At 31.8% G+C, this 24,971-nt stretch overlaps 2 protein-coding genes across 7 annotated transcripts; both read right to left on the bottom strand.

Moving 5' to 3' along the window:
- Positions 1 to 931: 931 nt before the first annotated feature.
- LOC148626581 (glutamate-gated chloride channel alpha-like) lies at positions 932 to 19,044 on the bottom strand. Of its 6 annotated transcripts, none has more exons than XM_088570687.1 (10): positions 18,939 to 19,044; positions 13,790 to 14,048; positions 9,517 to 9,572; positions 8,479 to 8,543; positions 6,352 to 6,587; positions 5,468 to 5,550; positions 3,970 to 4,104; positions 3,085 to 3,494; positions 2,451 to 2,486; positions 932 to 2,173 (listed from the first exon to the last, which is right to left on the bottom strand). In XM_088570687.1, the coding sequence occupies exons 2-10, from the start codon at positions 13,846 to 13,848 to the stop codon at positions 1,940 to 1,942; spliced, it is 1,314 nt and encodes a 437-aa protein (XP_088426813.1). In that variant the 5' UTR covers positions 13,849 to 14,048; positions 18,939 to 19,044; the 3' UTR covers positions 932 to 1,939. The 6 variants fall into 6 exon arrangements, with proteins under 6 accessions (XP_088426813.1, XP_088426816.1, XP_088426815.1 ...); XM_088570690.1 differs by lacking the exon at positions 18,939 to 19,044 and adding an exon at positions 15,633 to 15,656; XM_088570689.1 differs by lacking the exon at positions 18,939 to 19,044 and adding an exon at positions 15,391 to 15,542.
- Positions 19,045 to 21,056: 2,012 nt separating this feature from the next.
- Positions 21,057 to 21,933, bottom strand: LOC148626580 (glycine receptor subunit beta-type 4-like). Its single transcript, XM_088571122.1, has 2 exons — positions 21,846 to 21,933; positions 21,057 to 21,409 (listed from the first exon to the last, which is right to left on the bottom strand). Exons 1-2 carry the CDS (start codon positions 21,931 to 21,933, stop codon positions 21,057 to 21,059), a joined length of 441 nt encoding a protein of 146 aa, XP_088427248.1.
- Positions 21,934 to 24,971: the final 3,038 nt, after the last annotated feature.

Below are 24,971 nucleotides of genomic sequence, written 5' to 3'. Positions count from 1 at the left end.
TGGATTAAATAGAAAGTATGTTTTAAACCTCATTTCTGGCTTTTGTCACATGTATGTTGCTCTTGATTCTTACGGTCATGAGATTGTACACAGAATTTGTTTGTCTTTGTCAGAGTATTCGTAAACTGTTAAATGTGTGACACGGCATAATCACCTAGGAGATTCTAGCTACATAAATTTCAGGACTCGTGCCCCACAGTTTCTGGCCAACTTGGTTTGTGCTTTCTTTTCTTTCTTTTACATTCATTTTCTCTCTATGTTTGATTTTTCTTGCTTTGTCCCTTTACGTTTCATTTTATATAGCTGAGTGTTCTCTTCAGACCGTTCTGTGAGGGTGCAGACTGTAGAGGCACCCCGCCCATGTTTGCCAATTATTCCATATAAGATGACAATGCTCGTATTACGTGCCTTCGAGTTTGCTAGAGTGCCCCTTTTGCCATGGATTACTTTGCTCTATCCAAAATCTGTAGGAATTACTAATATAGCTTAATCTCTGTCTTACTGTTATAATTGATTGAAAGAGTAGAAATATTGATGAACTGATTAACTTGAAAAGATTATCGCCAAATTCAAGTCTTAAAACGAAGTATAATCTAGCTGTCTCAATGAACATGTTCACAGAAATTACGCGTGTACACAGATATGCTCAATTGTTAATATTTTTTATAGAAAGCATTACATAAACAACACCGCATCTATGTCAATAAATGAGACACTCTTATGCTAATTGTATTTTTTTAGTACGAATAGTCTTGTTTGTGATGGTTTTCTTTGTACTTACTTAAGTATTGCGTTTCTTTAATTCGTTCAGTTTCATCTCCAGGCGCACATTATTTTGTTTGTTTTGGCATTGACGAGTTCTTGCTTTTAGATTAATATTTTAACCAGTGTTACCCATGATATCACACATATACCATGATAAACGAGAAAATTGATTGCTTTTTTTTTATTTCAATGCATCAATGATACAATGATAAACAAATCAATGGAAAAAGAAAAAAAAATAAATCTCATCATGTAATATTGATTTTTTTCTCTGAACCTTAAGGAGACTTTAATCTCATCATGTAATATTGATTTCTTCTCTTAACCTTAAGGAGACCTTAATCTCATCATGTAATATTGATTTCTTCCTTTAACCTTAAGGAGACCTTAATCTCATCATGTAATATTGATTTCTTCCTTTAACCTTAAGAGACCTTAATCTTATCATGTAATATTGATTTCTTCTCTTAACCTTAAGGAGACCTTAATCTCATCATGTAATATTGATTTCTTCTCTTAACCTTAAGGATACCTTAATCTCATCGTGTGATATTGATTTCTTCTCTTAATCGTAAGGAGACCTTAATCTCAACGTGTGATATTGATTTCTTCTCTTAACCTTAAGGAGACGTCTGATTTATTAACGATATTACAAATATTAAGAGAAACTGTATATGTTAGTTAAATACATTTTAGTTGAATACCTCTATGCTTTAAAAATTATTTGATTTATAACCATTTCAAAACTCTGATTTTCAAATAGCAAACTTTCAGTTGCCCTTTTTGCTAGTAAAAGTAAGTCATTATTGCTTGTTTGTCCGTCGTCTGCATGCCCGTATATCACTAAGTTTGTACTTCTTTTATCCTTCAAATGTGCATACATGTTAAAATGACCCCATTGATTTGATTACGAGGATTGGGGTCTAAACATTTTAATACCTTTAAACTTTGTTTACCTACATGAAAATAGTGATCAATACATTGTAACAAAAACGATCAAAACAAACCAAAAACTAAAAGCGTGCGAGTGTTTATATTGAAAAAAAAAACAACGAGATTGAACATCCAAGACAGGACGTAAAAAGACAATTCAATTAGTATAATACTAGTCCAACACACTTAACATTTACAAAACAATACCCGTTTATTTTCAGGACGAAGCTAGTCTGTTTCATTAATATAATAATGATAAGTAATGGACCCAATACACAACGTTAAAAATAGCAAACAGTATAAGGAACAACACCATACAGATCCGGTCTACTCGATAGGGTGTACACCATTTTGAGTAAGTTGCTTTTTTGCTAAACAATGGCATTTTCTCTGGATCCCTAACGGGTGCAACTTTGTTGTTCTTAAACGTTCCGTGTGATTTATTATTTGATCCACCATTTGGTATCATAGAATCCTAAAATATAAACTCTATTAGAAAGGTTATAATTGAAATATGATTACATTTTTAAACATTTTTACGTTCAAATACACCGAATATTGTAAAAAACCACACTCAACAGGAAGTTAAAGGTAATAGACGTGCACCGCTTTCCTCACGGAAGCACAAAATTTCTGTCAAAATATTAGAATGTCTGAAATATATTGTTTTAAAGGTGAATATGTCTTTATAGGGTAAACGGGTGTTTGTTTTCATCTTCTTTCTTGTTTTAAGATAGAGATAAAATAATTACCTGATACGAATCGTTGAAGTAATTCTGGTTAGAAACCTGAAAGAAAACAAGTTATTAATGATAAAGAGTAATGTAAAAAGTTTACTATCATTTGAAAACATTATTCTATGAAAAATACTTTTATGTTTTATCTATAACAAATTACGGAGTAGAAAAAAACATTCGCCTGGGGAATGCAATTCAATAACCGTTTAATATTAAAGTTAATTTGATTATGATAACAATTGATGACACGTTCTAATTGTGTTGCCTATTTTTACAATATGCCCTGGTCGATTTACAAGCTAATTTATGCAGCTAATTCTACCTAGCATTTCACTTTAAAACCAGTCAACGACTGCCGTCCTCAATTAATTGGTTCGACTTGACGTTTTTTTGAAAAATATCTTCTGAAACAAATTTTGATATCTTCACTTTATCCAAAAACTAATTTTTATCCTGACTTGAAATTACACTAGTTGCTACAAAGCTAATGAAAAGTTATTTATCGCGTGTTCCTGTTTCAAAATCTGACTTATTTTGTGTGAGATGAGTTCTACGTGATTTTGTCATACAATTTTACAAATTGCTTAAATTACAACCAATTGTGAACACTAAAAAATACATACATTGCAAAAACAGATGAATACATTACCTTTGCATGTCCATTTGGTATGACCGAAGTAGACGAGTCAGTAATCGGCGAAGAAATAATTAGTTCCTGGTTTTGTTTGTTTTTGATGACACGACTGATATACATATTATGTACAACAATATATTCTACAAATGCTAAAAGATTCATTAACAAACAGACGCCATTCCAGACCAAAAGTGGCTCCATCTGTACCGTGTCAGGAAAGACAATCATAATTCCAACCATTTGTGTAACTATGGTAACAAATGCCATGGAAACAACGCGAACTCTTGATGAGACTTCTCTTAGACTGATCCAGAAACCTAACCACAACATAATTATGATTGCAGAACTAGGAAGATAGACTTGTATCATGAAACCTTTGTAAACTTGGTCAATACCAACATTGGCATAAAGGCAAGGCTGCTGCTCTAGAAATGAAAAGAAAATGACAACTTCAGATTTGCATATCAAGTAAAGAATTAACACAAAAATTGTAATTGAAAGAAATCACAAGACACAACCAAAATAAAAACGACAAAATATGAAAGAATAGCTTAAATGTGTGGGTGACACAGGTGTTTCCAAGTATGAAGCGATATTTCTAATTAGCAAGATAGTCCCCGTATTGTTTTGTTGGGAATAATTTCAAGTTTAGAAAAAATATTATGGAGGCCATTTTTAATGTTGGAATATTACATTCCTCTGCAAAAGAAATTCGAATCATGGGACAAATTACAATTTCACTGCATGTAATTTTAGCAATTTAATTATTTTCTATCATAAACTTATTTCCCTATTAAAGGTCTGAAGATATACTAGAAATACATAAAAATGATCCAATTATTCAATTTTATTTAACGGGAGATTGACACAGAAAAATGATCTTGGTTTTAAAAGTCATACCTTCGGTTGTCTGTCCATTACAAAATGTTGTTTCAACGTCAGTGATTTTTGACACGACAGAAACAAAGTTGGAAGAATAAGTAACCGCATCATATTCCCACCATGCTAAATTCATCTGCTCTTTAGTGTAGGAATCTACAAATACAATTGAAGTTTTCAAATCCATTTATGAAAACTTCAAGACTCTATCATTATTTGTTGAGTCAAAATATTGAATAATCTCTCTTTGAACGTTATATTTTATTTATGTATAATGCACCTAACATCATGCAGCATGTAATGCACATTTCAGTTAAAACTTGTGAGTTTGTAGTTTTTTTTCAATTTTAAGAACGGCTGATAACCCAAAACATAATTTTAAACAGAACCTATGAGAAAGCACTAAAAGTTTTGATTGTTTACAAATATAAAGCATTATTAAATAGCTGTCATTAACTCTCGTGTGGTAGATAATTTACGATTAAAAACAGCTCGAGGGTCCAGTCGTTATCCTTGGACTATGTTCATTTTTATTACTGTTATAAATCTAGTTCCCTTGATTTTCCTATCTCAGTCTGTTAAGTAGTACTCCAGCTAAGAATTATTCAAAATGTGATTCATAGTTGGAAAGCCTACATATTTTTTTTATATTTCATATTTTGTTTAAATTGTTTTAACAGACATTGAAAACATGAAAAAATTCATATAACCCTTGTTCATAGGGGATATGAATTACAGAGTATACACATTAGCATTCAAAATTATGGGGGATAACTCTTTAAATGACAGAATAAAACTATTGAATTTTCAATGTGAATGATACCCTAAGAGCAGACAGGTCGGAATGAATGATAATATATTTCATTATGTAGGCCTACAAAACAACCCAACAACAAAAATACAAATGTGTAACCTTTTTTTTAGGTGTATCACATTTTAAAGAATTTGCATGATTCCTACAAAGATTTCTATTTCAGAATAAGAAATTTTTTATTCAAAGCACTGGAAACATCCTTAACATTTTCTAGCGCAAATCCAAAATAGCCAGGAAACATTTGATTATTGAATATGGTAAAAGTCAATCCAAATTTTCCTACCACTTTTGTATTTTATATTACCATTCAATCAATAACAACAATTTTATCACGGTATGTCTAATACTGTGAATCATGTCCAGACAGAACCCTGAAACAACCAAAACCTGTCTAAACCAGACACTGAATAATCCAAAACCTATCTAAACCAGACACTGAATAATCCAAAAAACCTGTCTAAACCAGACACTAAATAATCCAAAACCTGTCTAAACCAGACATCAACTTAAATGTATTTTGAACTTTGGTAAAATGAGCATCTATCCAATATGAATCAATTTGAAAGACCGAAAGTGGCACAATTTAGACAGGGTTCATTGTATAAAGAGTTCCACAAAATAAAGGTATATATCCAACTTAATTATTAAATTTTAAAGAAGTTATGCAATGAAAATGAAATATGCGAATATAATTTCTTTACTTACTACTTTGAAATTCGATCGAGCAAATCTCTCTAGTCATGGGTAACTTGAACAACCTAATCTTACAAAATATGGTGATAGAATGTCTGTAAAATAAATTAATCAAACTTAAATGGTGAAAGTGAGAATTAATATAAAATATGCTATAGATATTTAAGTGTTCATGAACTTAAAACGTAGTCTAGGAAGTCTATCGTTACATATGATGTGCTACTTCATGCATATTTTTCAAAAACGACTTTATATCATCTGAAATGCACATATACATTGTGAGTTCTTCCTGGACTACAGGTGACATTGTTTTACACCGCTCTTTTTATTCCTGTTTGTGTTTTAACTCATTTCATTCATTGAATAAAAATTCTGCAAACACATGAATGAACAAAGCATTTCTTTTTGATTTGCAAATTATGACTTTATCATTTTGCCACGACAAATGATGCACAGACCGAATCCGGTGTCAAAAGAATAGGCCTGCGTCAGCCTCAAGCTTGTCGTTAAAGGCGACCAATAGTGCTCATAACCCTGGCCGGGGCTAGGACGCTCTGGCAACAGAGCAACTGGGTTATGTGTGCACAGATGGTGGAATGGGGTATCCCGGGCATGCTTCATGCTGGAGTCGACAGGCCATAATACGGAAAACCTGACCACAAACCATAGTGGTACTCCGTGTTGGGAAAGATGCCACGTTCCTCACAAGTTAAAGAACCCCCTGTGGTGTTCGGTAGGAGTAGGAACTTTTACGTTGCGCCACAGGAGGCTAAATTGATCGACCCAGATTCTTTAGAACTCCCTTTTTATAAATTTTCATGTATTTAAAATATAAGTTGTCTAAACCGAACCAGAAGGTGTTCAGTTTAGGCGGGTTCCTTGTTCTTTTTACGAACCTTTTCGTCATCTTTACTGTGCCGTTTTCATATATACGAATTGAGTCAGTAGGTGCTGCATCAAGCAATCCTTGTGGAATTTCATTGATTAAATACACATCCGGAATCCATATCTTTTCCCAGTCTGCGTCATTTCCGAAAACTGTTACCCATCGTTTGTTTGGATCTGTACTCCCTTGTTTAACAAATCTATAGTCGAACCATCTCAGTATCATAAAATAGTTTATCTGTACATTCTGAATATAAGATAAGGGAAATAGTTGACCTGCATTATGTTAATTGTTGATTATGGTGGGTATCACAAAACTACTGGGTATTACAAAACTACTGTCAATGAGGAAATTCTCATAAATTTAATGCTCTAGTACTCTGAAATCTTCCTATTTTGATACACGTGGTTTCGTGCAATTCTTGTAGACAGTCAATTTTTGAATTTGGATCGACCGATGAATTTAGTTTTAAAGCTTCTGATCAGAGGTTACCCCTTTAAACGCGTTTACAGCATACCTTAATTTGCTATATTTATGAGTGATATTATTTGTATTTCATACCTGTTTATGATAATTCGTGCTGTTTTCCCAAGCTTACGCACAAAAAGTACAACTTTAAAAAAAATTACAAACAAAAGCAACGACAAAACTATAAATTGCTTTGGGTGACACTAATGACATATTGAAGTAGTTTATTTTTAATTTTTCATTTTAAACTCTGTATACTGAATACTCCGGTTTCAAACGTTGAACTTAAAGTACGAAGCGACATCAATTTTGTAGGCATGGGGTTAAATTATATTGATAAAAAATTTCTAATACTACATATTATTGACCTTAATGAGATGTCGGCAATTAATGTCTTTTTCCGGTATTTATACTTCTGTCATACATTAAGTTAACCTTATAAAAATAAAATACTGTAAAAGAATATGGCAGAAATGTTGGCCAAATAAATACATTATATTTCAAATCTAGTGATTTAGGATATGACGTACACAACTGCACGTGAAATTGCTCTTTTGTAATATGAGGCAGGTGTAACCTGTAAGAGGACGAAGTTGAGTTTATTGATAATTTTATACCATTTACAGTTTCACATTACCTATGATTTAGTTTTGTTCATAATTTGACAAAAAATATTATTTTCATTTCTTCTATAGTTTTGCATAAACAATATTTATCTTTCTTTTTAATTTGACAAAAATTTAAGATTGGACATTTGTTAAAGATACCAAACTAGAAAGGATCCTTACTTTATGTAACAGGTCAACTTCCAGACTGACAGACTGAAATAGGGTTCTCAGTTGTTCTAAGGTTATATATTAAACTGGTATTGATTACTGTAAGGAAGACTTCGTCCTCTATTATGTTATTACAAAATAAAAATCAAAGAAATGTATTCAAAAGACACATTCGCCTAAATCGTGCAAAATCACTTCCATGTTCAGAATAACAACGTTTTACTGAAATGACTTGGTTACAAAATGAAATAACAGCTTTAAACTAAATCAGACTTTAGATGCGCATATAGCGACACATGACTAGTTTATTGTTAATGGAGTTTCATTTGCTAATAATATGGGTTCACAAAAAGTCTGGACAATATTTTTAGAAGAAGTTGCCGTGAGTTCCAACTGGAGATAGGTTGTTGTACAAAACTTAAGCATAATACCGGTGCCCTCCAGCAAAAAAACAAACAAAACAAAACAAAACAAAACAAAACAAAACAAAACAAAACAAAAAAACAAAACAAAACAAAACAAAACAAAACAAAACAAAATTTAAAAAACAAACAAACAAATATAACAAAACAAGTTATATGACAGAAGTATAACAAACAAATAAACAAAACAAACCTTAACAAATCTTAAAATTCAAAAGAAATAATAATAATAATAATATTAATAATAAAGCAAAATTTATTAACAATGAAAAGTAAACAGCAAGAGCCCAATTTAAACCGGTTTTTTTAAGGAATAAACTGTTCTTTGTCTTGTAATTTCAAATTTCACAGATATCAATTGTGCTCCGTTGCAAACCCGACAAACCCTTTCCCAAGGTAAATAAATTCATATTTGGCCAATCGTCACGATTGACAAGTGTGTCAATAATTCTGGAACAGTAACTGACCTACCATCATTGGTGAGTTGGCGATAAGCTGAGTAAGTTCAAGTTGAACACTGACATCGGCTTTTGAGCCTAGAAATTAAACAATAAGATCAAGATTCGTGTGCTGAAGGGATATTGCCACAGATGAATAGAAGTAGACAATGCGGAATGAAAAGTCGCGTTTGTCGGGTAGTTATACCGATAATTGTTTTTCCTCTTTTACTTATTCCGGACTATTTAAAAGCAACTCAGTGGATGCTTCAAGGAAAGTAGAGGGCGCTTACACTACCGTGCAACTGGTCCATGCCCCCAGTTTTTTAGTGGAGTCCCAGTTGCTCATTTACTTTTGCTGCTTTGTATTTATTATTTTGGTTATTTTATGTTCTTTGTTGTGTATGTCTGTTTTGCATGTCTGGTCTGTCCCTGAATTACATTCTTTTAATTTCCGCTAGAATATTGGTTCTCTTGATTACTCTTTTAATTTTTTTGTGTGTAAAATTCAAAAGTAGTTTTTTATATTAATGGATCATAATAAAGTTAATCGGATTCACTACTTAATATAGGAAGAAACAAGAAAAAATACTCTTTTATAAAGTAGTGAAACATCAAGAGAAATAATTCGTGGTAGAAGTCAGACTATTATTGAAAGTCAATATTCTGTACAATGTTGTTTAAAACCAAGCATAAGAGGTTTGTACGTGACTCGACAAAATGTAAAATAAAGAGTTGAATCTTATATTATTTATTTTGGTATTGTACTAACACACAAATTAAAAACTGCATATAGAATATATAAATGTATTGACAACGTTCATTATTCAAACTAATATGGGTATCTCTATTTTATTTTACAACTGTTAGAAATAAATCTTTGAAAATTGTAGTTTGATCATTCCTACACATGCGCAAAATGAGACAATCGACTGTTGAATTGAAACATGTATCTATCGATTTGAAGAGATATTCAGCGGATATAATTGTTCTCAATATGAAAAGATAAATAAAGTGCACATCTATTTGCCCAGTAGAACAAAACTTCAAAACTATAATTATTTAGTTATACCGTTGACATTTGGAATGTTTTTGAAATCATCAGTTACGTTAAACCATCTCTGACATCTGTAAATACATATAGACAATTTAGTTTGTTAATTATTTGTTACCAAGAATATCTGTCAATAGGGTTTGTAAGTCTCGGTTTTGTTTCAGTTTCCCTTCCGCAATTTCTAGTGTAGAACGTATTGAAATCCGAAGACCTATCTGCATTTTATTGTTTATTTCCGGGAAATCGAAACGCTGCAATCACCATGCAAAATCTTTTATTTTATGCTTTTCTTAACATTTCTATTATGTAGAACTAGATATTTGTCATTTTTTATCAGTATTACACACAAAGAAAAATTTGCGTTTAACATTTGGATTCATTGATGTGATGTGTTAATGACGAATCTCCATGCACTTGAATGGTAGACATGACCCATTCTCATAAAATCACGGAGTCACTTGACGAGACTTACATACCCTATCTAGGAACTATTGTGTAATTGTTATTATAGGGCGTACTGATACGAATTTAAACGGAAGTTCTGAATTGTTCTTCATGAAAACAATATTTTGGATCAGCATTGGTATGGTAAATACAATGTTAGGTATTGGTCTGTTTAAAAACCAGGCAGGGGGTTACTCATATCTCAAAATAATCGCAAAAATTGTTAAAGTACATCTGTAACGACCTAAAAACAACTCTTAATGTGTTCATTCCTTTGGACCTGCTATACATTGTGAAATAAAGGCCTGTCCATATAAAAATCAGGCAAGTCAAATGATATGGGTGGTACATGGTATATTTTATCCTACTGATTTTTTTGTTCTTATGTAATGTGTACATCATCTGATATCAAGTAGTGAAAAATACGATTTAAATCGACAATAGATGGCTCTGAAAATGATTTTAAAGTTGCCTAACATAGCAACCAAATTTTATTAAAATTAAAGAGTTTTCCCCTTTTCTTACGTTTATCCTACCAGTGCACCTTGTCCATGCTCCCAGTTTTTACTGGAGTCCGAGTTGCTTATTTGCTTTTGTTACTTTGTATGTATGATTTTAGTTACTTTATGTTCTTTGTTGTGTATGTCTGTTTTCCATATTTGGTCGTTGTCTCTGGATTACATTCTTTTGATTACTGCTAGAACCTTGGTTCCTTTGATTACCCATTCAATGAATTGTGATGCTTTTTATGTAATTAAAACAGTTAAACAAAATAACATTCAATTTTGAGGTGCATTCGTGATATAAATAGATCAATGTTTTTTTTTTAAACAAAATTTGTCACGTGCCACCCACTGCCGGGTTTTGTATGCACTCCCTCTTAAACCAAAAGGCTCCATGTAATGTTAATACTTCATGCGATATTGTAAGTGCTAATACTAAACTAGAAGCCCATTATTTATGAAATACTGCAAAATGTAAATGGGACAAATGTTCTTAAAATTGTGATTAAGACAAGTAAGATTTTAAACTCTTGATACTGTGAGTTTAATTGTACTAGACGGTTTATCTTAGGCATTTTGTGTGATTAAATGACATGAGCCAAATAACAAAATGCATGCTGACATCGCGAATAAATTGGCGTATAACCCAATATTTCATTGCTTATGTAGACTGGATGCATACTCTGCAATATATTTTATTAGAAATACACAAAATTGGGACTTGTGTGTATCGACTGGTTTTAAGACTATACACAGAATGATCTATATTTAATTTAAAATGAGAAAATTGATTATTAAAACTGATCGAAAAAAAAATTTCTAAAAGGATACTGCAAATGATTGGTGTGCTATTACCAAACCACCCAACTGTGCCCCAATTATATATGTTTTAGTATAATAGGCATGACTTAAGCAAATAATTAAAACAAATTCTTTGATTTCAGTATTTTGTCGAATTAATTATAACATTATAAGAGAGATTTTGCACATAAAATCCTTTTGAACATTTATTATTTTCTTTAAACGTAGTTATAAGTTAGTAATAATATATGTACCGAAGAGATAAAATTAATAATTTTCTCAAACGACAAATAACCAAAATCGCATTTAAATATAATTTTCTGGATTTTTATCACGTTTACTTTAAACTAACAAGAAAAGTACATGCAGTGCTAACCTTTTCAACTATCCTTATTGTATTCTCATCATTTTCTGTTTCAATTTATTTACCCATTGCATTTACCATTGTTACGTTTTCGAAACATTTAGTCCGAACAGTAAACTTTCAACGTTAACTGCCTTTAGAGCTTCTATATGTAGCCACCATTGCACCTTAACAATTTAGTTCTAATATGACGTGCTTCAAAGGTCTTAGGACCACAGTCAAGGTATAAAGGGATAACACTTGACAAACATTTCATGCAACACTTAGACTTCGACTTCTCAAACATATGAAGAAACATGTCCTATTAGATAGCTTGGGGTAAAATAACGATATAAATGGCCAATTCGTTGTAAAACAATGATAAAATTGAGTTCCCGTAATTTATTTCTTCATTAATTAATACTTGATTTACGTTTCCAGTGGGTTGTCCTGTGTCACAACATCTTTGAAATAGCTTTGATTAACTCAAACGTAAACGTACTATTTTTCGTGGATTTCTCGGTCAATTCGATTCCCAACGAAGAGGATTATTTACTTTAAATTGCATGACAGGATCAGCAAAACTACGAATTCAAGAATCCTCGAACTTGTGCTTTCCCCCAAACCTCGAAAATTGATACCCACGAATATAAGTACTTTCACAATATGTAATTTCATTTAATGCTGAAGTACAATAGTGATCTTATGAATAAACGAAAATTGTGACTTCTTGCAGATCTTGACATGCAACCATTTCAGCTCAATACTATTTGTCTAGCTTCATGAATAGTTCAAAGGACAAAATCAAATCTCAATTATTCACATAAGACCCGAGCTAAGTGTAGTATACCTTTATTCTCATTAATTCCAATGCAATTTATATTAGTGAATATAATGACATCGCCTGTCCGCCCGTTTACATGACGTCTTGTGACGACAATACCTTAAAAGTATTGTCACTGATGGTCATTTGCAACATAATCAACTTTGCAACTCTGCATAAATTGTCCAAAGTCAACACTCATTTTTTTGTGTGACCTAAAGATACACGGGAGGTAACATCTCTCAAGAAAAATAAAAAAAAATCTATAACCATGGAATTTACACTACGAAGCGAAAACTGGCACAATACATAAACATGAATTGATTCATAATATATATACTATGCTGGGTCTGTACTGTCTTCTTTGTCTATTTATGCAAACCAGTACAATACAAAGTAAATAGCTAATTTGAAATTATAATTTCTAAGGCCTTGTGAATTGATCCTATCCTGTATAGTAGAACCTATAAGGTAGCGGAGTGATATACATGTATAGTGAATTAGGATGTGGTTATACGCCTGTTAAGTTCTGTAGAAATCACCCATTCTTATGAATTTAAATGCTTCGATTTTTGTAACTTGAAATAAGAGATTTTAACTTTTTAACTCTAGTATTGAAAATAGTATGAAATCATAAAAGATATCATTAATACACTGTATCATACAATAAATTGCACATCTTCAACACTGGTAAATGCAAATAGGTAAAATGTACAATAACAAACATTGTTGGGGACAAATTGTTAATTATAAGATTTCTGGTGCATTAAGCAAGTGTAAAATGAGCAATAATTTGGATATCATAGACGTTTGAAATGCTCAATACAAAAAGTAAGCGTATGATTATAAGCTGTTTTTAATTGGTAAATAAATAAAGATACATAATATATCATATTGTTATCATTGTGTTGCATATTTACGCTAAATAGTATTTCATAATGATATTAACTTAGTTTCATTTCCATTTAAGGAATGACTGTTTTATTTTTTTCGGTCTATGCGTAACAGGGTATTATAAAGTGTGCACCACAGGCATTGAGTTTATTTCAAAAAGACCGAAAAATATAATAGTCATTCCTTATAATTTAATCTAAGTACCAAAATTCAACGCGTAAATCATAAATGTTTGGTGACGTCAAAGTCATTATAAAATTTTGTCTATGAGTTGATTAACAATTTTTTTTATCAAATTAAAAACCGTGTTACTTCAGAAATTAAAATATTTCGATATAGTTAGCAACTAATCAGATGTACTGATATTTTTGTATGATGTGTGATTGACGACAATCATCTGTTTGTCGTATGATTTGGGTAGATTAAACAAGAAACTATCTACAAAAAATAAAAAGTATATAATAGCAATCATATCATACTAACCTGACACCGTTTAGAATAACCAATATTCCAAAAATCGATATCACACTCAGTCCTTTCATTTTCGATATTATCGAAAAGTAATATTTTCTGCAATTACAATGCAGGAGTGTATTCCTTGTTCAAGTAAAAACACTGACTGGTCATCAAAAAAATGTTACTACTAAAATATATCATTTAAGATTTCCCTTTGTTGTGTTTGTTTTTACTTCTTAAGGCATTGCTGTATCCTGTCGTATATGTAAATGGTCAGGATTCTTGACTAGAAAAGAAACATAATTTTTTTACATCGTATATAAAAGTCAAACACGATATATACATACAATATCTGAACATGAACTAGATAAAGAGATTTGTGTATTTTGAGTATTATCCCATTACATTTAAGTGCTAAATAGCAAATGTCCTGATTATGTATGAAGTAATGACAAAAGAAAATGAAATTGATATACTATTACCCACTGTTACATGAGAATGTAATGGATGTGTAATACGATTTTAAAAGGATTAAACTAATATTCTGAAAGAATTGAATAGAAAAATATAAACGGAAATTAATGATTTTTTTTGTGTGTGTTTTCTAATTTTTTTTGTTTAAAAAATAGTCTAGACAAACTGATTTCTCGTAAAAACAAATTTATATTCTGTGTCTTTCAAATTTCATCAAATTCAAAAGCAAAAAATGACATTTGCAAAGAGAAAAAAAAGCCAAAGACACGACTAAAGGTAAAGAGTCATTTGTCTTTACAATGCAACAATATTTATTATCATTAACAAAACAACTAAAAACTTCAGTATGTATATTTAAAAAAAAATATTCATTGACAATACCAATACTCGAAATATGCGTCCAACGTTACCAACTATACACATGCGCAATTTGCTTGATTGGTCATTCAATAAATTTGAATGTATAACATCTGGCCTTTCTCTACAAGAAAGCAAAATTGGATATATTTTTGAAATTGGGACTTTTCCAAAAAATGGCTTTATATGAATTACAGGTATCTTACCAACAATTACCATAATCCGTTAAGTTTCAAATTTGAAAGTAAATTCCCAGTCACTTCAACAGACATCATATGATACAATCATAACCGTGTTCATATTGATAAAATTTGATAAGGGCACATTTCATAAACAGTTGTATAATTTGTTATCAACTATGATATCCTAAAATAAAAATAAATAAATATTTTAATCCAGAAAGTTTTACCAATATTTCTAAAATTATTTTTGAAATTTGTAAAATTAGAATTGGACGTTTAGTAGTAAAACATTTAAAAAAAAATTGTCATAAATTAAATAAACGGAAGTAGTAGCAAGACAATCTCATTGATATTCCAAGTACCAAATCGCCCTTTGATTTCTGAATTTTTAACTTTGCACCTAAATGCCGAGCAAGATTGTGCTGAGAATTAGCTTTTAACCGAAAGGTAAAAAATGTAATTAACTTCAAATGAAAATTAAAAAGTAACATGCCTTGTGTGTCAACCGTTTTTTTCCTTCATGAGAAGTGGTTAAACTAAAGATTAAATAGGCTGGAAAAGGGAAAACAGATGAAACAATTTTGGTATCCTACAAGATGAATAAAATATACATACAGAGAACTAACGATATGAATTACACATCTAGAAGGGGAAGCAGGTCCTGCTTCATGTAAGAAACCCGTCTTTATATTTATACACATTCCCACGGTACTAAGAAAAAACAAAGTAGAATACTTATTCGACAGTAGCCACATTATACTTTGCTTTAATCTAGAAATAATTTGCAGCAATGTCTATTATCTAAAAGTTGCTAAAAGTTTTGTTAAAAGTCCATTTCATATCAGAAGAGTTGTTACCATATTGCGCATCTTTCACTTTAATGTTATAACGAGGTATATATATTATAATGTATATTTTTATTGTTATATAGCCAACTTCACGGTTCATCATTGAGACGCTCCTAATTGGTCGTTAATCAGAACATACACAGATAAACTCACATGTATGGCCATGACATAAACTATGTACCTAAATATATAAATTAACAAATCATCAAACTGTTATCATTGTAATCTTGTGATCTGGAGTTTGTATGAGTTAACCATTGCATACCTTGAAAGAGTAATCAAGGGAACCAACATTCTAGCGGAAATCAAAAGAATGTAATCCAGAGACAAAAACCCCGCATGGACAGCGGACAAAATACATAAAAGAACATAAAATAACCAAAATAATACATACAAAGTAACAAAGGTAAATGAGCAACTCGGACTCCACTAAAAACTGAATAATAATAATAATAAGTTGGTTGATGGACTCGTTTTTACTTACTCGATTGGTGCTCTGGAATAATTGCTTCTGAGTTTTCAAAAGTCACCAAAGTTTGAAAGTGATTTATTCTAAATTATTATCAAGTTGATTAATTGATTGATTTTGATTTAACACCACCGAATTTATTAAAGTCAATGTGCATCGGAAGGGTATGCGTCCTTTGATTAGAGTAAGAAATATCATATTAAGTCTTATATTAAATACTGATTGATAACCCGATCTTGAGCTGTAACTACACTCTAGATGTCTTGACTTTGGTGGGTGGGTCTCAATACAAAATAGTGTCAGACCTTTATGACTAAACACAGTTACCCTGTATAATCAGTAACCATTAGATAATCGTTAAAGCTATATTTTTTATCAAGCCATGAAAAACGCCCAAAGCGAAACACAAAACAGAATAAGAAATTTTGATCTTTTGTGCTTGAGAGAAGGGTAATATTATCTGCAAAATCAAGATCGTTAATTGTGTTGTTAGTTTCCATCTTATACCAGTATACAACAACTGTATATCTATTGTCTTTATACATTATCTTCACCATCTCGATAACTTTGTCCGGTATTTTATATACTTTCATAATCGTCCATAGTATTTCTCGATGGACACTGTCAAACACTTTCTCAAGGTAAAAAGGCAGAAATAAAGGTTGAAGTTCCACTGGACAGCATGTTTCAAGATGTTTCGGAGAACCAAAATCTGCTCTATTTTCTCTCTTCAAGCTCTAAAATCTGTCTGTTTATCTCGTAGCTTTTTGTCAACTGCTGGGGTGTTTTCTTTTTTGTGTGATTATTTTACCCGTTAGTTTTGCCGTTGTTGCCATGAGTTTCCTCGCCAAGACTTTTTTCCAATCATCTGGTATCTTTTCCAGTGGTTCATATTGAAAATAAAAGATGATGTTATTATTGTACAGAGGTTATAGTGTCAACTGTTATCATTTCCACTGTAATGTAATCAATCCAGGGCGCTTTCCCTTTTTCATTTCCTTTTCAATTTTAAACTCTGTGGGTGGATCGGTGTTTATGTCCAGCTCATTAAGATTTTCAATTGCGTCTGGTAGGTGTACTGTGTCAGAAATATTCAGTATTACAGTGAAGTGTTCTGTCCACCTGAATCTGATTACCCCTTCGTCTGTATAGCGCTTTCCGTCTTTATTCATAACTGAAACATATTTTGGTCTTTCATTGCAGAGATGTTTGGTGATGTTGTAAACATCTCTAATATTTGAAAACTTCCATGTTCATTTGGTATTGGGCAATGGTTATTTGGCAAAGGGCAACTGGCAAGGGGAAAACGTTAGTAAGTTAGCATACACTTTTTATCAACAAAGCTTTGTAGCATTTACTACTGTACAATATCGTACTGGTGACGTCAATTAATTTTTAATCAAGTGGTTCCTTGTTTGATACAAGGAATATACGTATTTTGTGAAAATTAACATGAAGTTGGGAATGAAGCAGGGCATACAATGGGAGATTTTTAACGGGTGTCGGAATTTCTCCGAAATGGCATGTAAATGAAACTAGAATGATATTCAGGACCCAAAAGACCGAGGCAATGATGGAAGACAATAAAAATAAAAGTAGCAAAAACCAAAAAGAAAAACAAACACAAAACAAACAAACAAACAAAAAAATGGAAAAAAAACTACCCCCACCCCCCTTTTTGGGATATTATGTATTAATCCAGTTTGGTCAGTTCTCTTTTTTTCCGTTAAAAACTGACCGGATTACAGGTAACTGTCAATAAGTAATGCTATGATTTACAGAAATATATATTTCTTCTCTCGGTAAATATCATTCACGAGTTCACTCACACCATAACCAGAAAATTAAGTAGTGAATCAGTGTTAAAAATAACAAAAGATGAAAGCAGTGGATATTTTCCAGGCTTTTCGATTCATTTTATATTACTCATTAAGCAGTTAAGATTTCTTATTATGTGATATGGCATTGATGATATTTATCAAGTGGGATTCATCCAAGTACAAATAGATGTTTTTCGACAATATAGAAGTGTAAGAAAATATGGTTGGCGGAATTTATTGGGAATAATCCTTTGGATTGCTCAAACCATTAAAGTTGAACTCCCATCAGTGATTCATCGTTAACTTTTTTGTTTTGTCGACAAAATGCTGTGTTGCTAATTTATTTTAAAACCACGACAATTTTGCGGCCAAAGTAATGTCTTTCTTTTATATTTAACTACAAGATAAATGTGGCAATCTATATTTATTCGTCCATATCATATATATAGTTTTGTTTAATAAAAAAATTATTTGTTCACATAATGCTATTACATGAACAAACCAAAAACAATGAATTCAAATAAATTCAATTTCAACTATATTATCAATAATATATACAACACAGATATACAATAAATGATTTTGCTCCTTTTTCTCTACACTGCCCCATCGGATCAAATTGATACAGATGTCACAGCGGTACGAGTTCGAGTCCCGCGGAGGGAACGACAAAAATTTGCTTCGCAAATTTGACAGTTCTAACATCGTTGGGAATTTTTCAGACCCTTCTATAAGTTTACGTTATCTTCCCTGTATTAATTTGATCCGATGGAGCAGTGTAGAGAATAGAGTCGTCACATTCTGAGACGTTATATATATATATATATATATATATATCTATATATATATATATATATATATATATATATATATAATAATGTATCATACTGATGTCAATAAACAGTGAAACTCTTGCATTGTAAGGAGATTATTTATAAGAGACATACTCAAATATTTGTTCACATAATTATCATGGTCGAACTCATTGCAGCATGCTTCATTGTTACTACACATACACGTACCTACCTACACATGTGATGGCCCCCATGAACTAGGTCTCTTTCACAGGCGTCAATTGATTAGAATATCAATAAACAAAGCTTTCCTTACAACCGTTGATAAAGGTTCTTCCTAAGTCAAAATATGGGACGGACATATATACACATATAATTGTAAATATTGTCAATATTTTTTCGACTTATGGACTGAAACCCTCTTAAACGTTTGTATACAATGTAGACTTTTCAACATATTTCATTTCACCGGAATTTTATTGATATTGTTTATGGGATACAGTATATAATTGTTCCCTTTTTTTAAAAACGTCCGGCAAACGTGTCTCGTGTATTGCTGGTCCAATGCACATGACCCTTGCGTGGCTCTGCGTTTGATTAATCGACACAAATATATCATCGGCATAATGGTGCATTACCCAGACACATGGCAAAAACGTGAAAACATAAAACAGTGATGATTTACATACAAAATCATCCTAACAGTATAAAACACAATAACATATCAAAACTGAAGATAAGGTAAGAAACAAAAGACAACCAGCAAATAAGCAAGCCACTTGATGAACTTCCATTAAAATTAACTTCATCAATTGACCCGGCAGCTGTTCCAGTAATAAAATCACATTACGGCACATTACAAATAAGAGTAAAAGTCCAGCAAGAATAATGTAGCACTAATCGGTTTGTAAGGAAGGGTAAAACCTTTTGTCCATATAGGGCAACGTTTCACAAAACTCATGTAAGATTTACGTGCAAGTATGTCCCATCGGTTTGTAAAGGACTTAATATACGTGAGTCTTAAGAGTGCGTTGTGAAACTATGCCTTAAGGAGGTAGACCTAGGGAAAGGGACATAACTCTTGAAATCAGTGATATGCTTGCAATATATTCAATTCACCAAAGCCTTTCAAGCTTTTATTTGAAACAGAATGGAATTAGTATAAATTACTTTGACGCTTACATGAGATTGATGTAAAATGCTGAATACAAACGTTCCAATGATTTGTATGAGTTGTGTCCCTTACCCTAAGTCTACCTCCTTAAACAATATTTTCATTTATGCTAGATAAAAACACCAGTATATTATGTTAAACAAGACAAACAATAGCAAATATCCAACCATGCAGATTTTGTCGATTCTATATGGCGTAAACCACTTTGATGAAGACCGGTACCTATTGAAAGTGAAAGACTGCGAATCAAACGGACGTACTTTGTTATCATTTCCATTTGGTTTTGTTACTTTGTTACCTATTTTCCTGCAAGATTTCTGAAAAAGAGTGAAATGCAATCAAAGTAAAACAATAAAGAAGATCTACATCAGTCTGGCAATGTTATACTTATAAGGAGATGTGTAATGACTTGATACTTATGTTTAATTGAAGTAACTTTTATTGCCCCATTCTAACTTATAAAATTACAAAATCGTTTTCAGTCGATCAATTTCTCTCTGTTCTACATAAAGTGCTTATCACAATATTAAGGATTTGAATTTAGATCTGTCTAAAATTCAGGCAGGGGGTGATTCATATTATCTCAAGGTAATCAATGAAACTGGTCAAACACTTTTGCTACATCCTAAAACAATCCTTCCTATCTTTATTTCTTTGGATTTTCTATATATCGTGAAATAAGTTTTGGCTGGTTATATTAAACAATTATTGCAGGAAATATTCCTGTACTTTATTGTATACGAACGAAATCAAACTTTAAGTGTTGCACAATGTATTGTCTCTAGTCACCAACTTTTGTCTGCGCTGTTATCGTCGAATACATTTTCTATGAGACCAAAATGATTCATTAGTGGAAATGCAGTACGTTTTTAATCTTTTAATTGCAATATTAAATGATAACAAGATCATATTGGCTTATAACTATTTTTTTTTACAAATTTCGATACGAAAGTTCATTTTTCATTGTTTATAAACATCATAATAGCTTGCCTGCTTCCTCACTTCTATCAAGCTAGTTACAGATCATTTTCTTGATATACATACATTGTATAAGTATGTTTGAACCTATATGCTAATGTAGCTTTCGGCTTTTGGTTTTGTTCATTTTTTTCTAGGTGTGAAAAACTTCTACATTTAAATATTTCAGCATGTAAACAATGTTTGTAATAAAATGTGTTACTTTAAGATTACCTTTGGTTTCTTTGTATTATTGGACGGTAATGGGGGTGCTGGCTCCTTGACAATTATTTCCATATCTAATTTCTTTCTAATTTGACGATTAATGAACATATTATGAACAACGATAAATTCTACAAAAGCTACAATGTTCATTATCAAACAGAATCCGTTCCATACAAGTAACGGTTCAAGTTGAACTGTATCAGGAAATACTATCATTATTCCGACCATCTGTGTCACCATAGCAACAAATGCAACAGATACCACACGCACCCTGGCGGAAACTTCTCTAAGACTGACCCAAAAGCCTAACCACAGCATAACGACGATAGCAGAACTTGGCAAGTATACTTGAAAAACGAAACCTTTATAAATTTGCTCTATGAATACATCAGCAATAAGGCATGGTCGTTCCTCTGCAAAAAATATCATGTAAAGAAAAATCCGTCTACACCGAACCCGCAATAAACTGATGAACTGTTTTCCAAAAATATCATTTTAAATACATTTTGAGCCTGTATAAATCGAAAACCTTCCTAAACCGGGCACTTTCTTCTGTCCAAAATAGGTTCAGTTTAGGCAGGTTTCACTGTATATTTAACAATTACAAAACTGTAAGATCGGAGCCTTACGTTTTCAAAATCAAAACCAATCTGCAGTGAATATTTTTAAAATATGTGGGATTGCTTGATTTAATCAGCAGACAAACGGCTTCTTCGTGTATTTAATCAATCAATTATTATATCAATCAGTTATATCAATTGTTGAATACTTTGCTACACTTACCATCTGAGGATTGTGACACTACTGAGCACCTTTTTGTCTTCACTTTTGTAACTTTAGAAACAATGGATACAAAGTTAGGTGAGTACATAATTGTATTATACGGCCACCATGACAAATTCATCTGTTTGGTCGTATGGGAGTCTAGAGGAATTAAATAGAAAATAAAAGGTATTTTAGTTTTGTATCAAAAAAGGTTTACATGTATTTAATTTTAAATTCTTATTCACAACTAATAAAGAATAAATAATATAATATGATATTATGTATTATGTATTATAAAAATGTTAACATAAGAAAGCATATCATTATAACTCCTTGAACCCCTTGTCATATCATATAAAGTAAGAAGAACGATTTATTGAAACATATAGAGATTAAACAGTTCAATTTAGTAGAATAAAACGTAAAGGAAAGTATTTAATTTTATTTTCAAATACTTTATATACATTGCATCATATACAATACAGTGCATCTGTATTTTTTGTCAATCTTGCGTGAAAATAATTCAACTATTTTCATCTGTATCAAAATATATCATATGCAAATATATTTATGGGAATTTTGTGAACAAAAAGGCAATAACAAAATCATAGTTTTATAATAACCGTTTTAAAAACTACAGTTAAACTACATACTACTTTGAAACTCTAAGGAGCACGTTTCGTGCGTCATTGGAACTTTAAATAGCATGATTTTACAGTAAAACGTGATGATGTGTCTGTAATTGAAAATAAAAAACATTATGAATGAATCATAACATTGACTGCTATACAACTATACTGTTAAGTCGTACTTTCGTACAATTATAGTCATTTATATCTTAGCCAGTATGGTGATCATATACTGTCATAAAGTTGAACTTTAAACGGCCTAAAGCACTAGACATTTATTTTCGATTTAGGGTGTTTGTTCATTGGAAGTTTCTTAAAGCCACAGTATTATTAACAGTTATTTTTTCAGTTTGTATTAATCATTCTGTGCCTTTGAGGAGCTGGGCGACTTTTGCCATACGAGAGGGAATTCCATGCAAAACTTTAAATATCGCTTCTATCAGGGGAGAGTGATTTACTTCTACTGCTCGACTGTCCGAAATAAAATTTTCACTTCCAGAAAATTAGAAGGCCAAAAATATATTTGCAGCTCGGTTATATGTAACGTACCTGCGTGACATTGTCAAAGTGCCATTTTTATAGATCCGAATGAAATCAGTCGGAACAAAGTCGAGACGACCCGAAGGAACTTCATTGATGAGGTAAATATCTGGTTTCCAAATATTTGACCATTCAGAATCTGTCCCGTACAATGTTACATATCGCTTGTGTGGATCCGTACTACCCTCGCGGATAAATCTGTCGTCCTGCCATCTTTGTATCATAAAGTACGTCACCTCTACGTTCTCAGAAAATGAAGATGATACAAAGTTTATTTGAAGACGTCTATGAACGGGAAAATATTCTTTTTACTTTTGACTAGCAATATTATTCTGTAGCTCGTTTCCGAAAATAAATCGTTTATTGCTAATCGTTTACGTGTTGTTAACATAATGACGTCATCGATGTATGTATTAAAAACAAATGTTTAAAAAATATATAAATAATTGCAAGTAATTCGCGCCTTCTTTGTATTACATTTACATGCTACTACGTTGCCGTAACAACGTATTTGGTTAAAAGATGATGGCGCGAGAGAACATCAAATGTGCTTTTATCTAAAGATATTCCGTTTAGTAATGACAATAAAATAGGTCATGAATAAAAGAAAGAGTGGTATTGTAAGGTTACAATGACACCCGATGAAACTGAACATCGTTTGGACTATTGAATTAATTAGGTTTAGACGTGTTCGATTTAACCAGTAATGAATATGAAGGGTATTGTATGTGACGTAATTTGCATTTCATTCGTCGAGGCCAAAACACAAGTTTGAAACTTTCTGGCACAGACAGCTTTCTTGCAAAGTTTAAATAATATATTTTTTTAATAAAAAATATTTATATTTTCAGTATGTTTACATCTTAATACCTATGATCTACTTAGTTGGGAGAGTAACAAACTGATATTTCAGACTTTTTTTTACCTCTTCACTATAAACGAATCCTGAAATTCTAATATAAATTTAAATCAGAACACTAAATGATCCACAAAAGTCCAATTGCTTGTGTTATCTCTATAAAGAGAACACCTGTCTAAACCGAACCAATTTTAAAGTCCACTTTAAATTTCTCTAATCTTCGAGATAAAACAGTGAAGTTAGCAATGTTTCCGGAAAGTTTGTAGTCACAACATTACCTACCATGATCATGGCATTTGCTATGAGTTGAGTAAACTGTAACTGAAGATCTACTCCAACTTTTGTACCTGTATTTCAGAAATTGTGATGTTACACTATGAAGTCAACCTCATATCTATATCTGCTCTTGGAATTCGATGGAAAGGATTTACTCATGATAAAACTATAAAACAAACGCAATGAATTCTCATTTTGTATCGTCAACTGTCCGTTCGTCTCTGACACTTCCTGTCAGCACCTGCAGCGTAGGAAGTTTTCTTATCACGACTAATACATTTTGCCAGGGCTTGCCGAAACTCCACAGACTTTTTGTACTATGTTAGACTTCAATTAGGCTTTTGGATCAATGACCACGTTTTGTGGTTGCCATCATGAACTCGTGGATCGTTATATTGTATCCATTTACAACCCGTGAACCGATTAATTCCCCGTGTCATAGTGTTCCTTTCCTCTTACGTTTATCCCGGGCGTTAAAGTTTACGAGCAACTCGTTGGGTGTTTCTAGAAAAAGAGGGGTAGTTTTCCCTACCGTTGCATCTGGTCCGTACCTTCAGTTTTTAGTTCATACCAGGTTACTCATTTAATTCTGTTCCTTTGTACGTGTTATATTGGTTATTTCATTTTCTTTATCCGTTTTCTTGGGTACTCTTTAACAAGCCAAGGTTCAATTATTTCCTCATAAACAAATTCAACAAATAAGTAATATTTCATTTAAATGATATCCTAGTAATAACAATGTAGAATTTCATAGAGTTTATATAATCAGTAGACATACATATCATATCATATGCGTATGAATAATTTTATCTCACTAACCTCCTAGTGTCCGAGACGATA

This window comes from Perna viridis, chromosome 2 (genome assembly GCF_037379345.1).
Source record: "Perna viridis isolate PV_CMFRI_1.1 ecotype Kerala chromosome 2, ASM3737934v1, whole genome shotgun sequence".
Taxonomy (NCBI): domain Eukaryota; kingdom Metazoa; phylum Mollusca; class Bivalvia; order Mytilida; family Mytilidae; genus Perna; species Perna viridis.
Note: the sequence above shows the minus strand (reverse complement) of the source record. Positions and strands in the feature narration are given on the sequence as shown.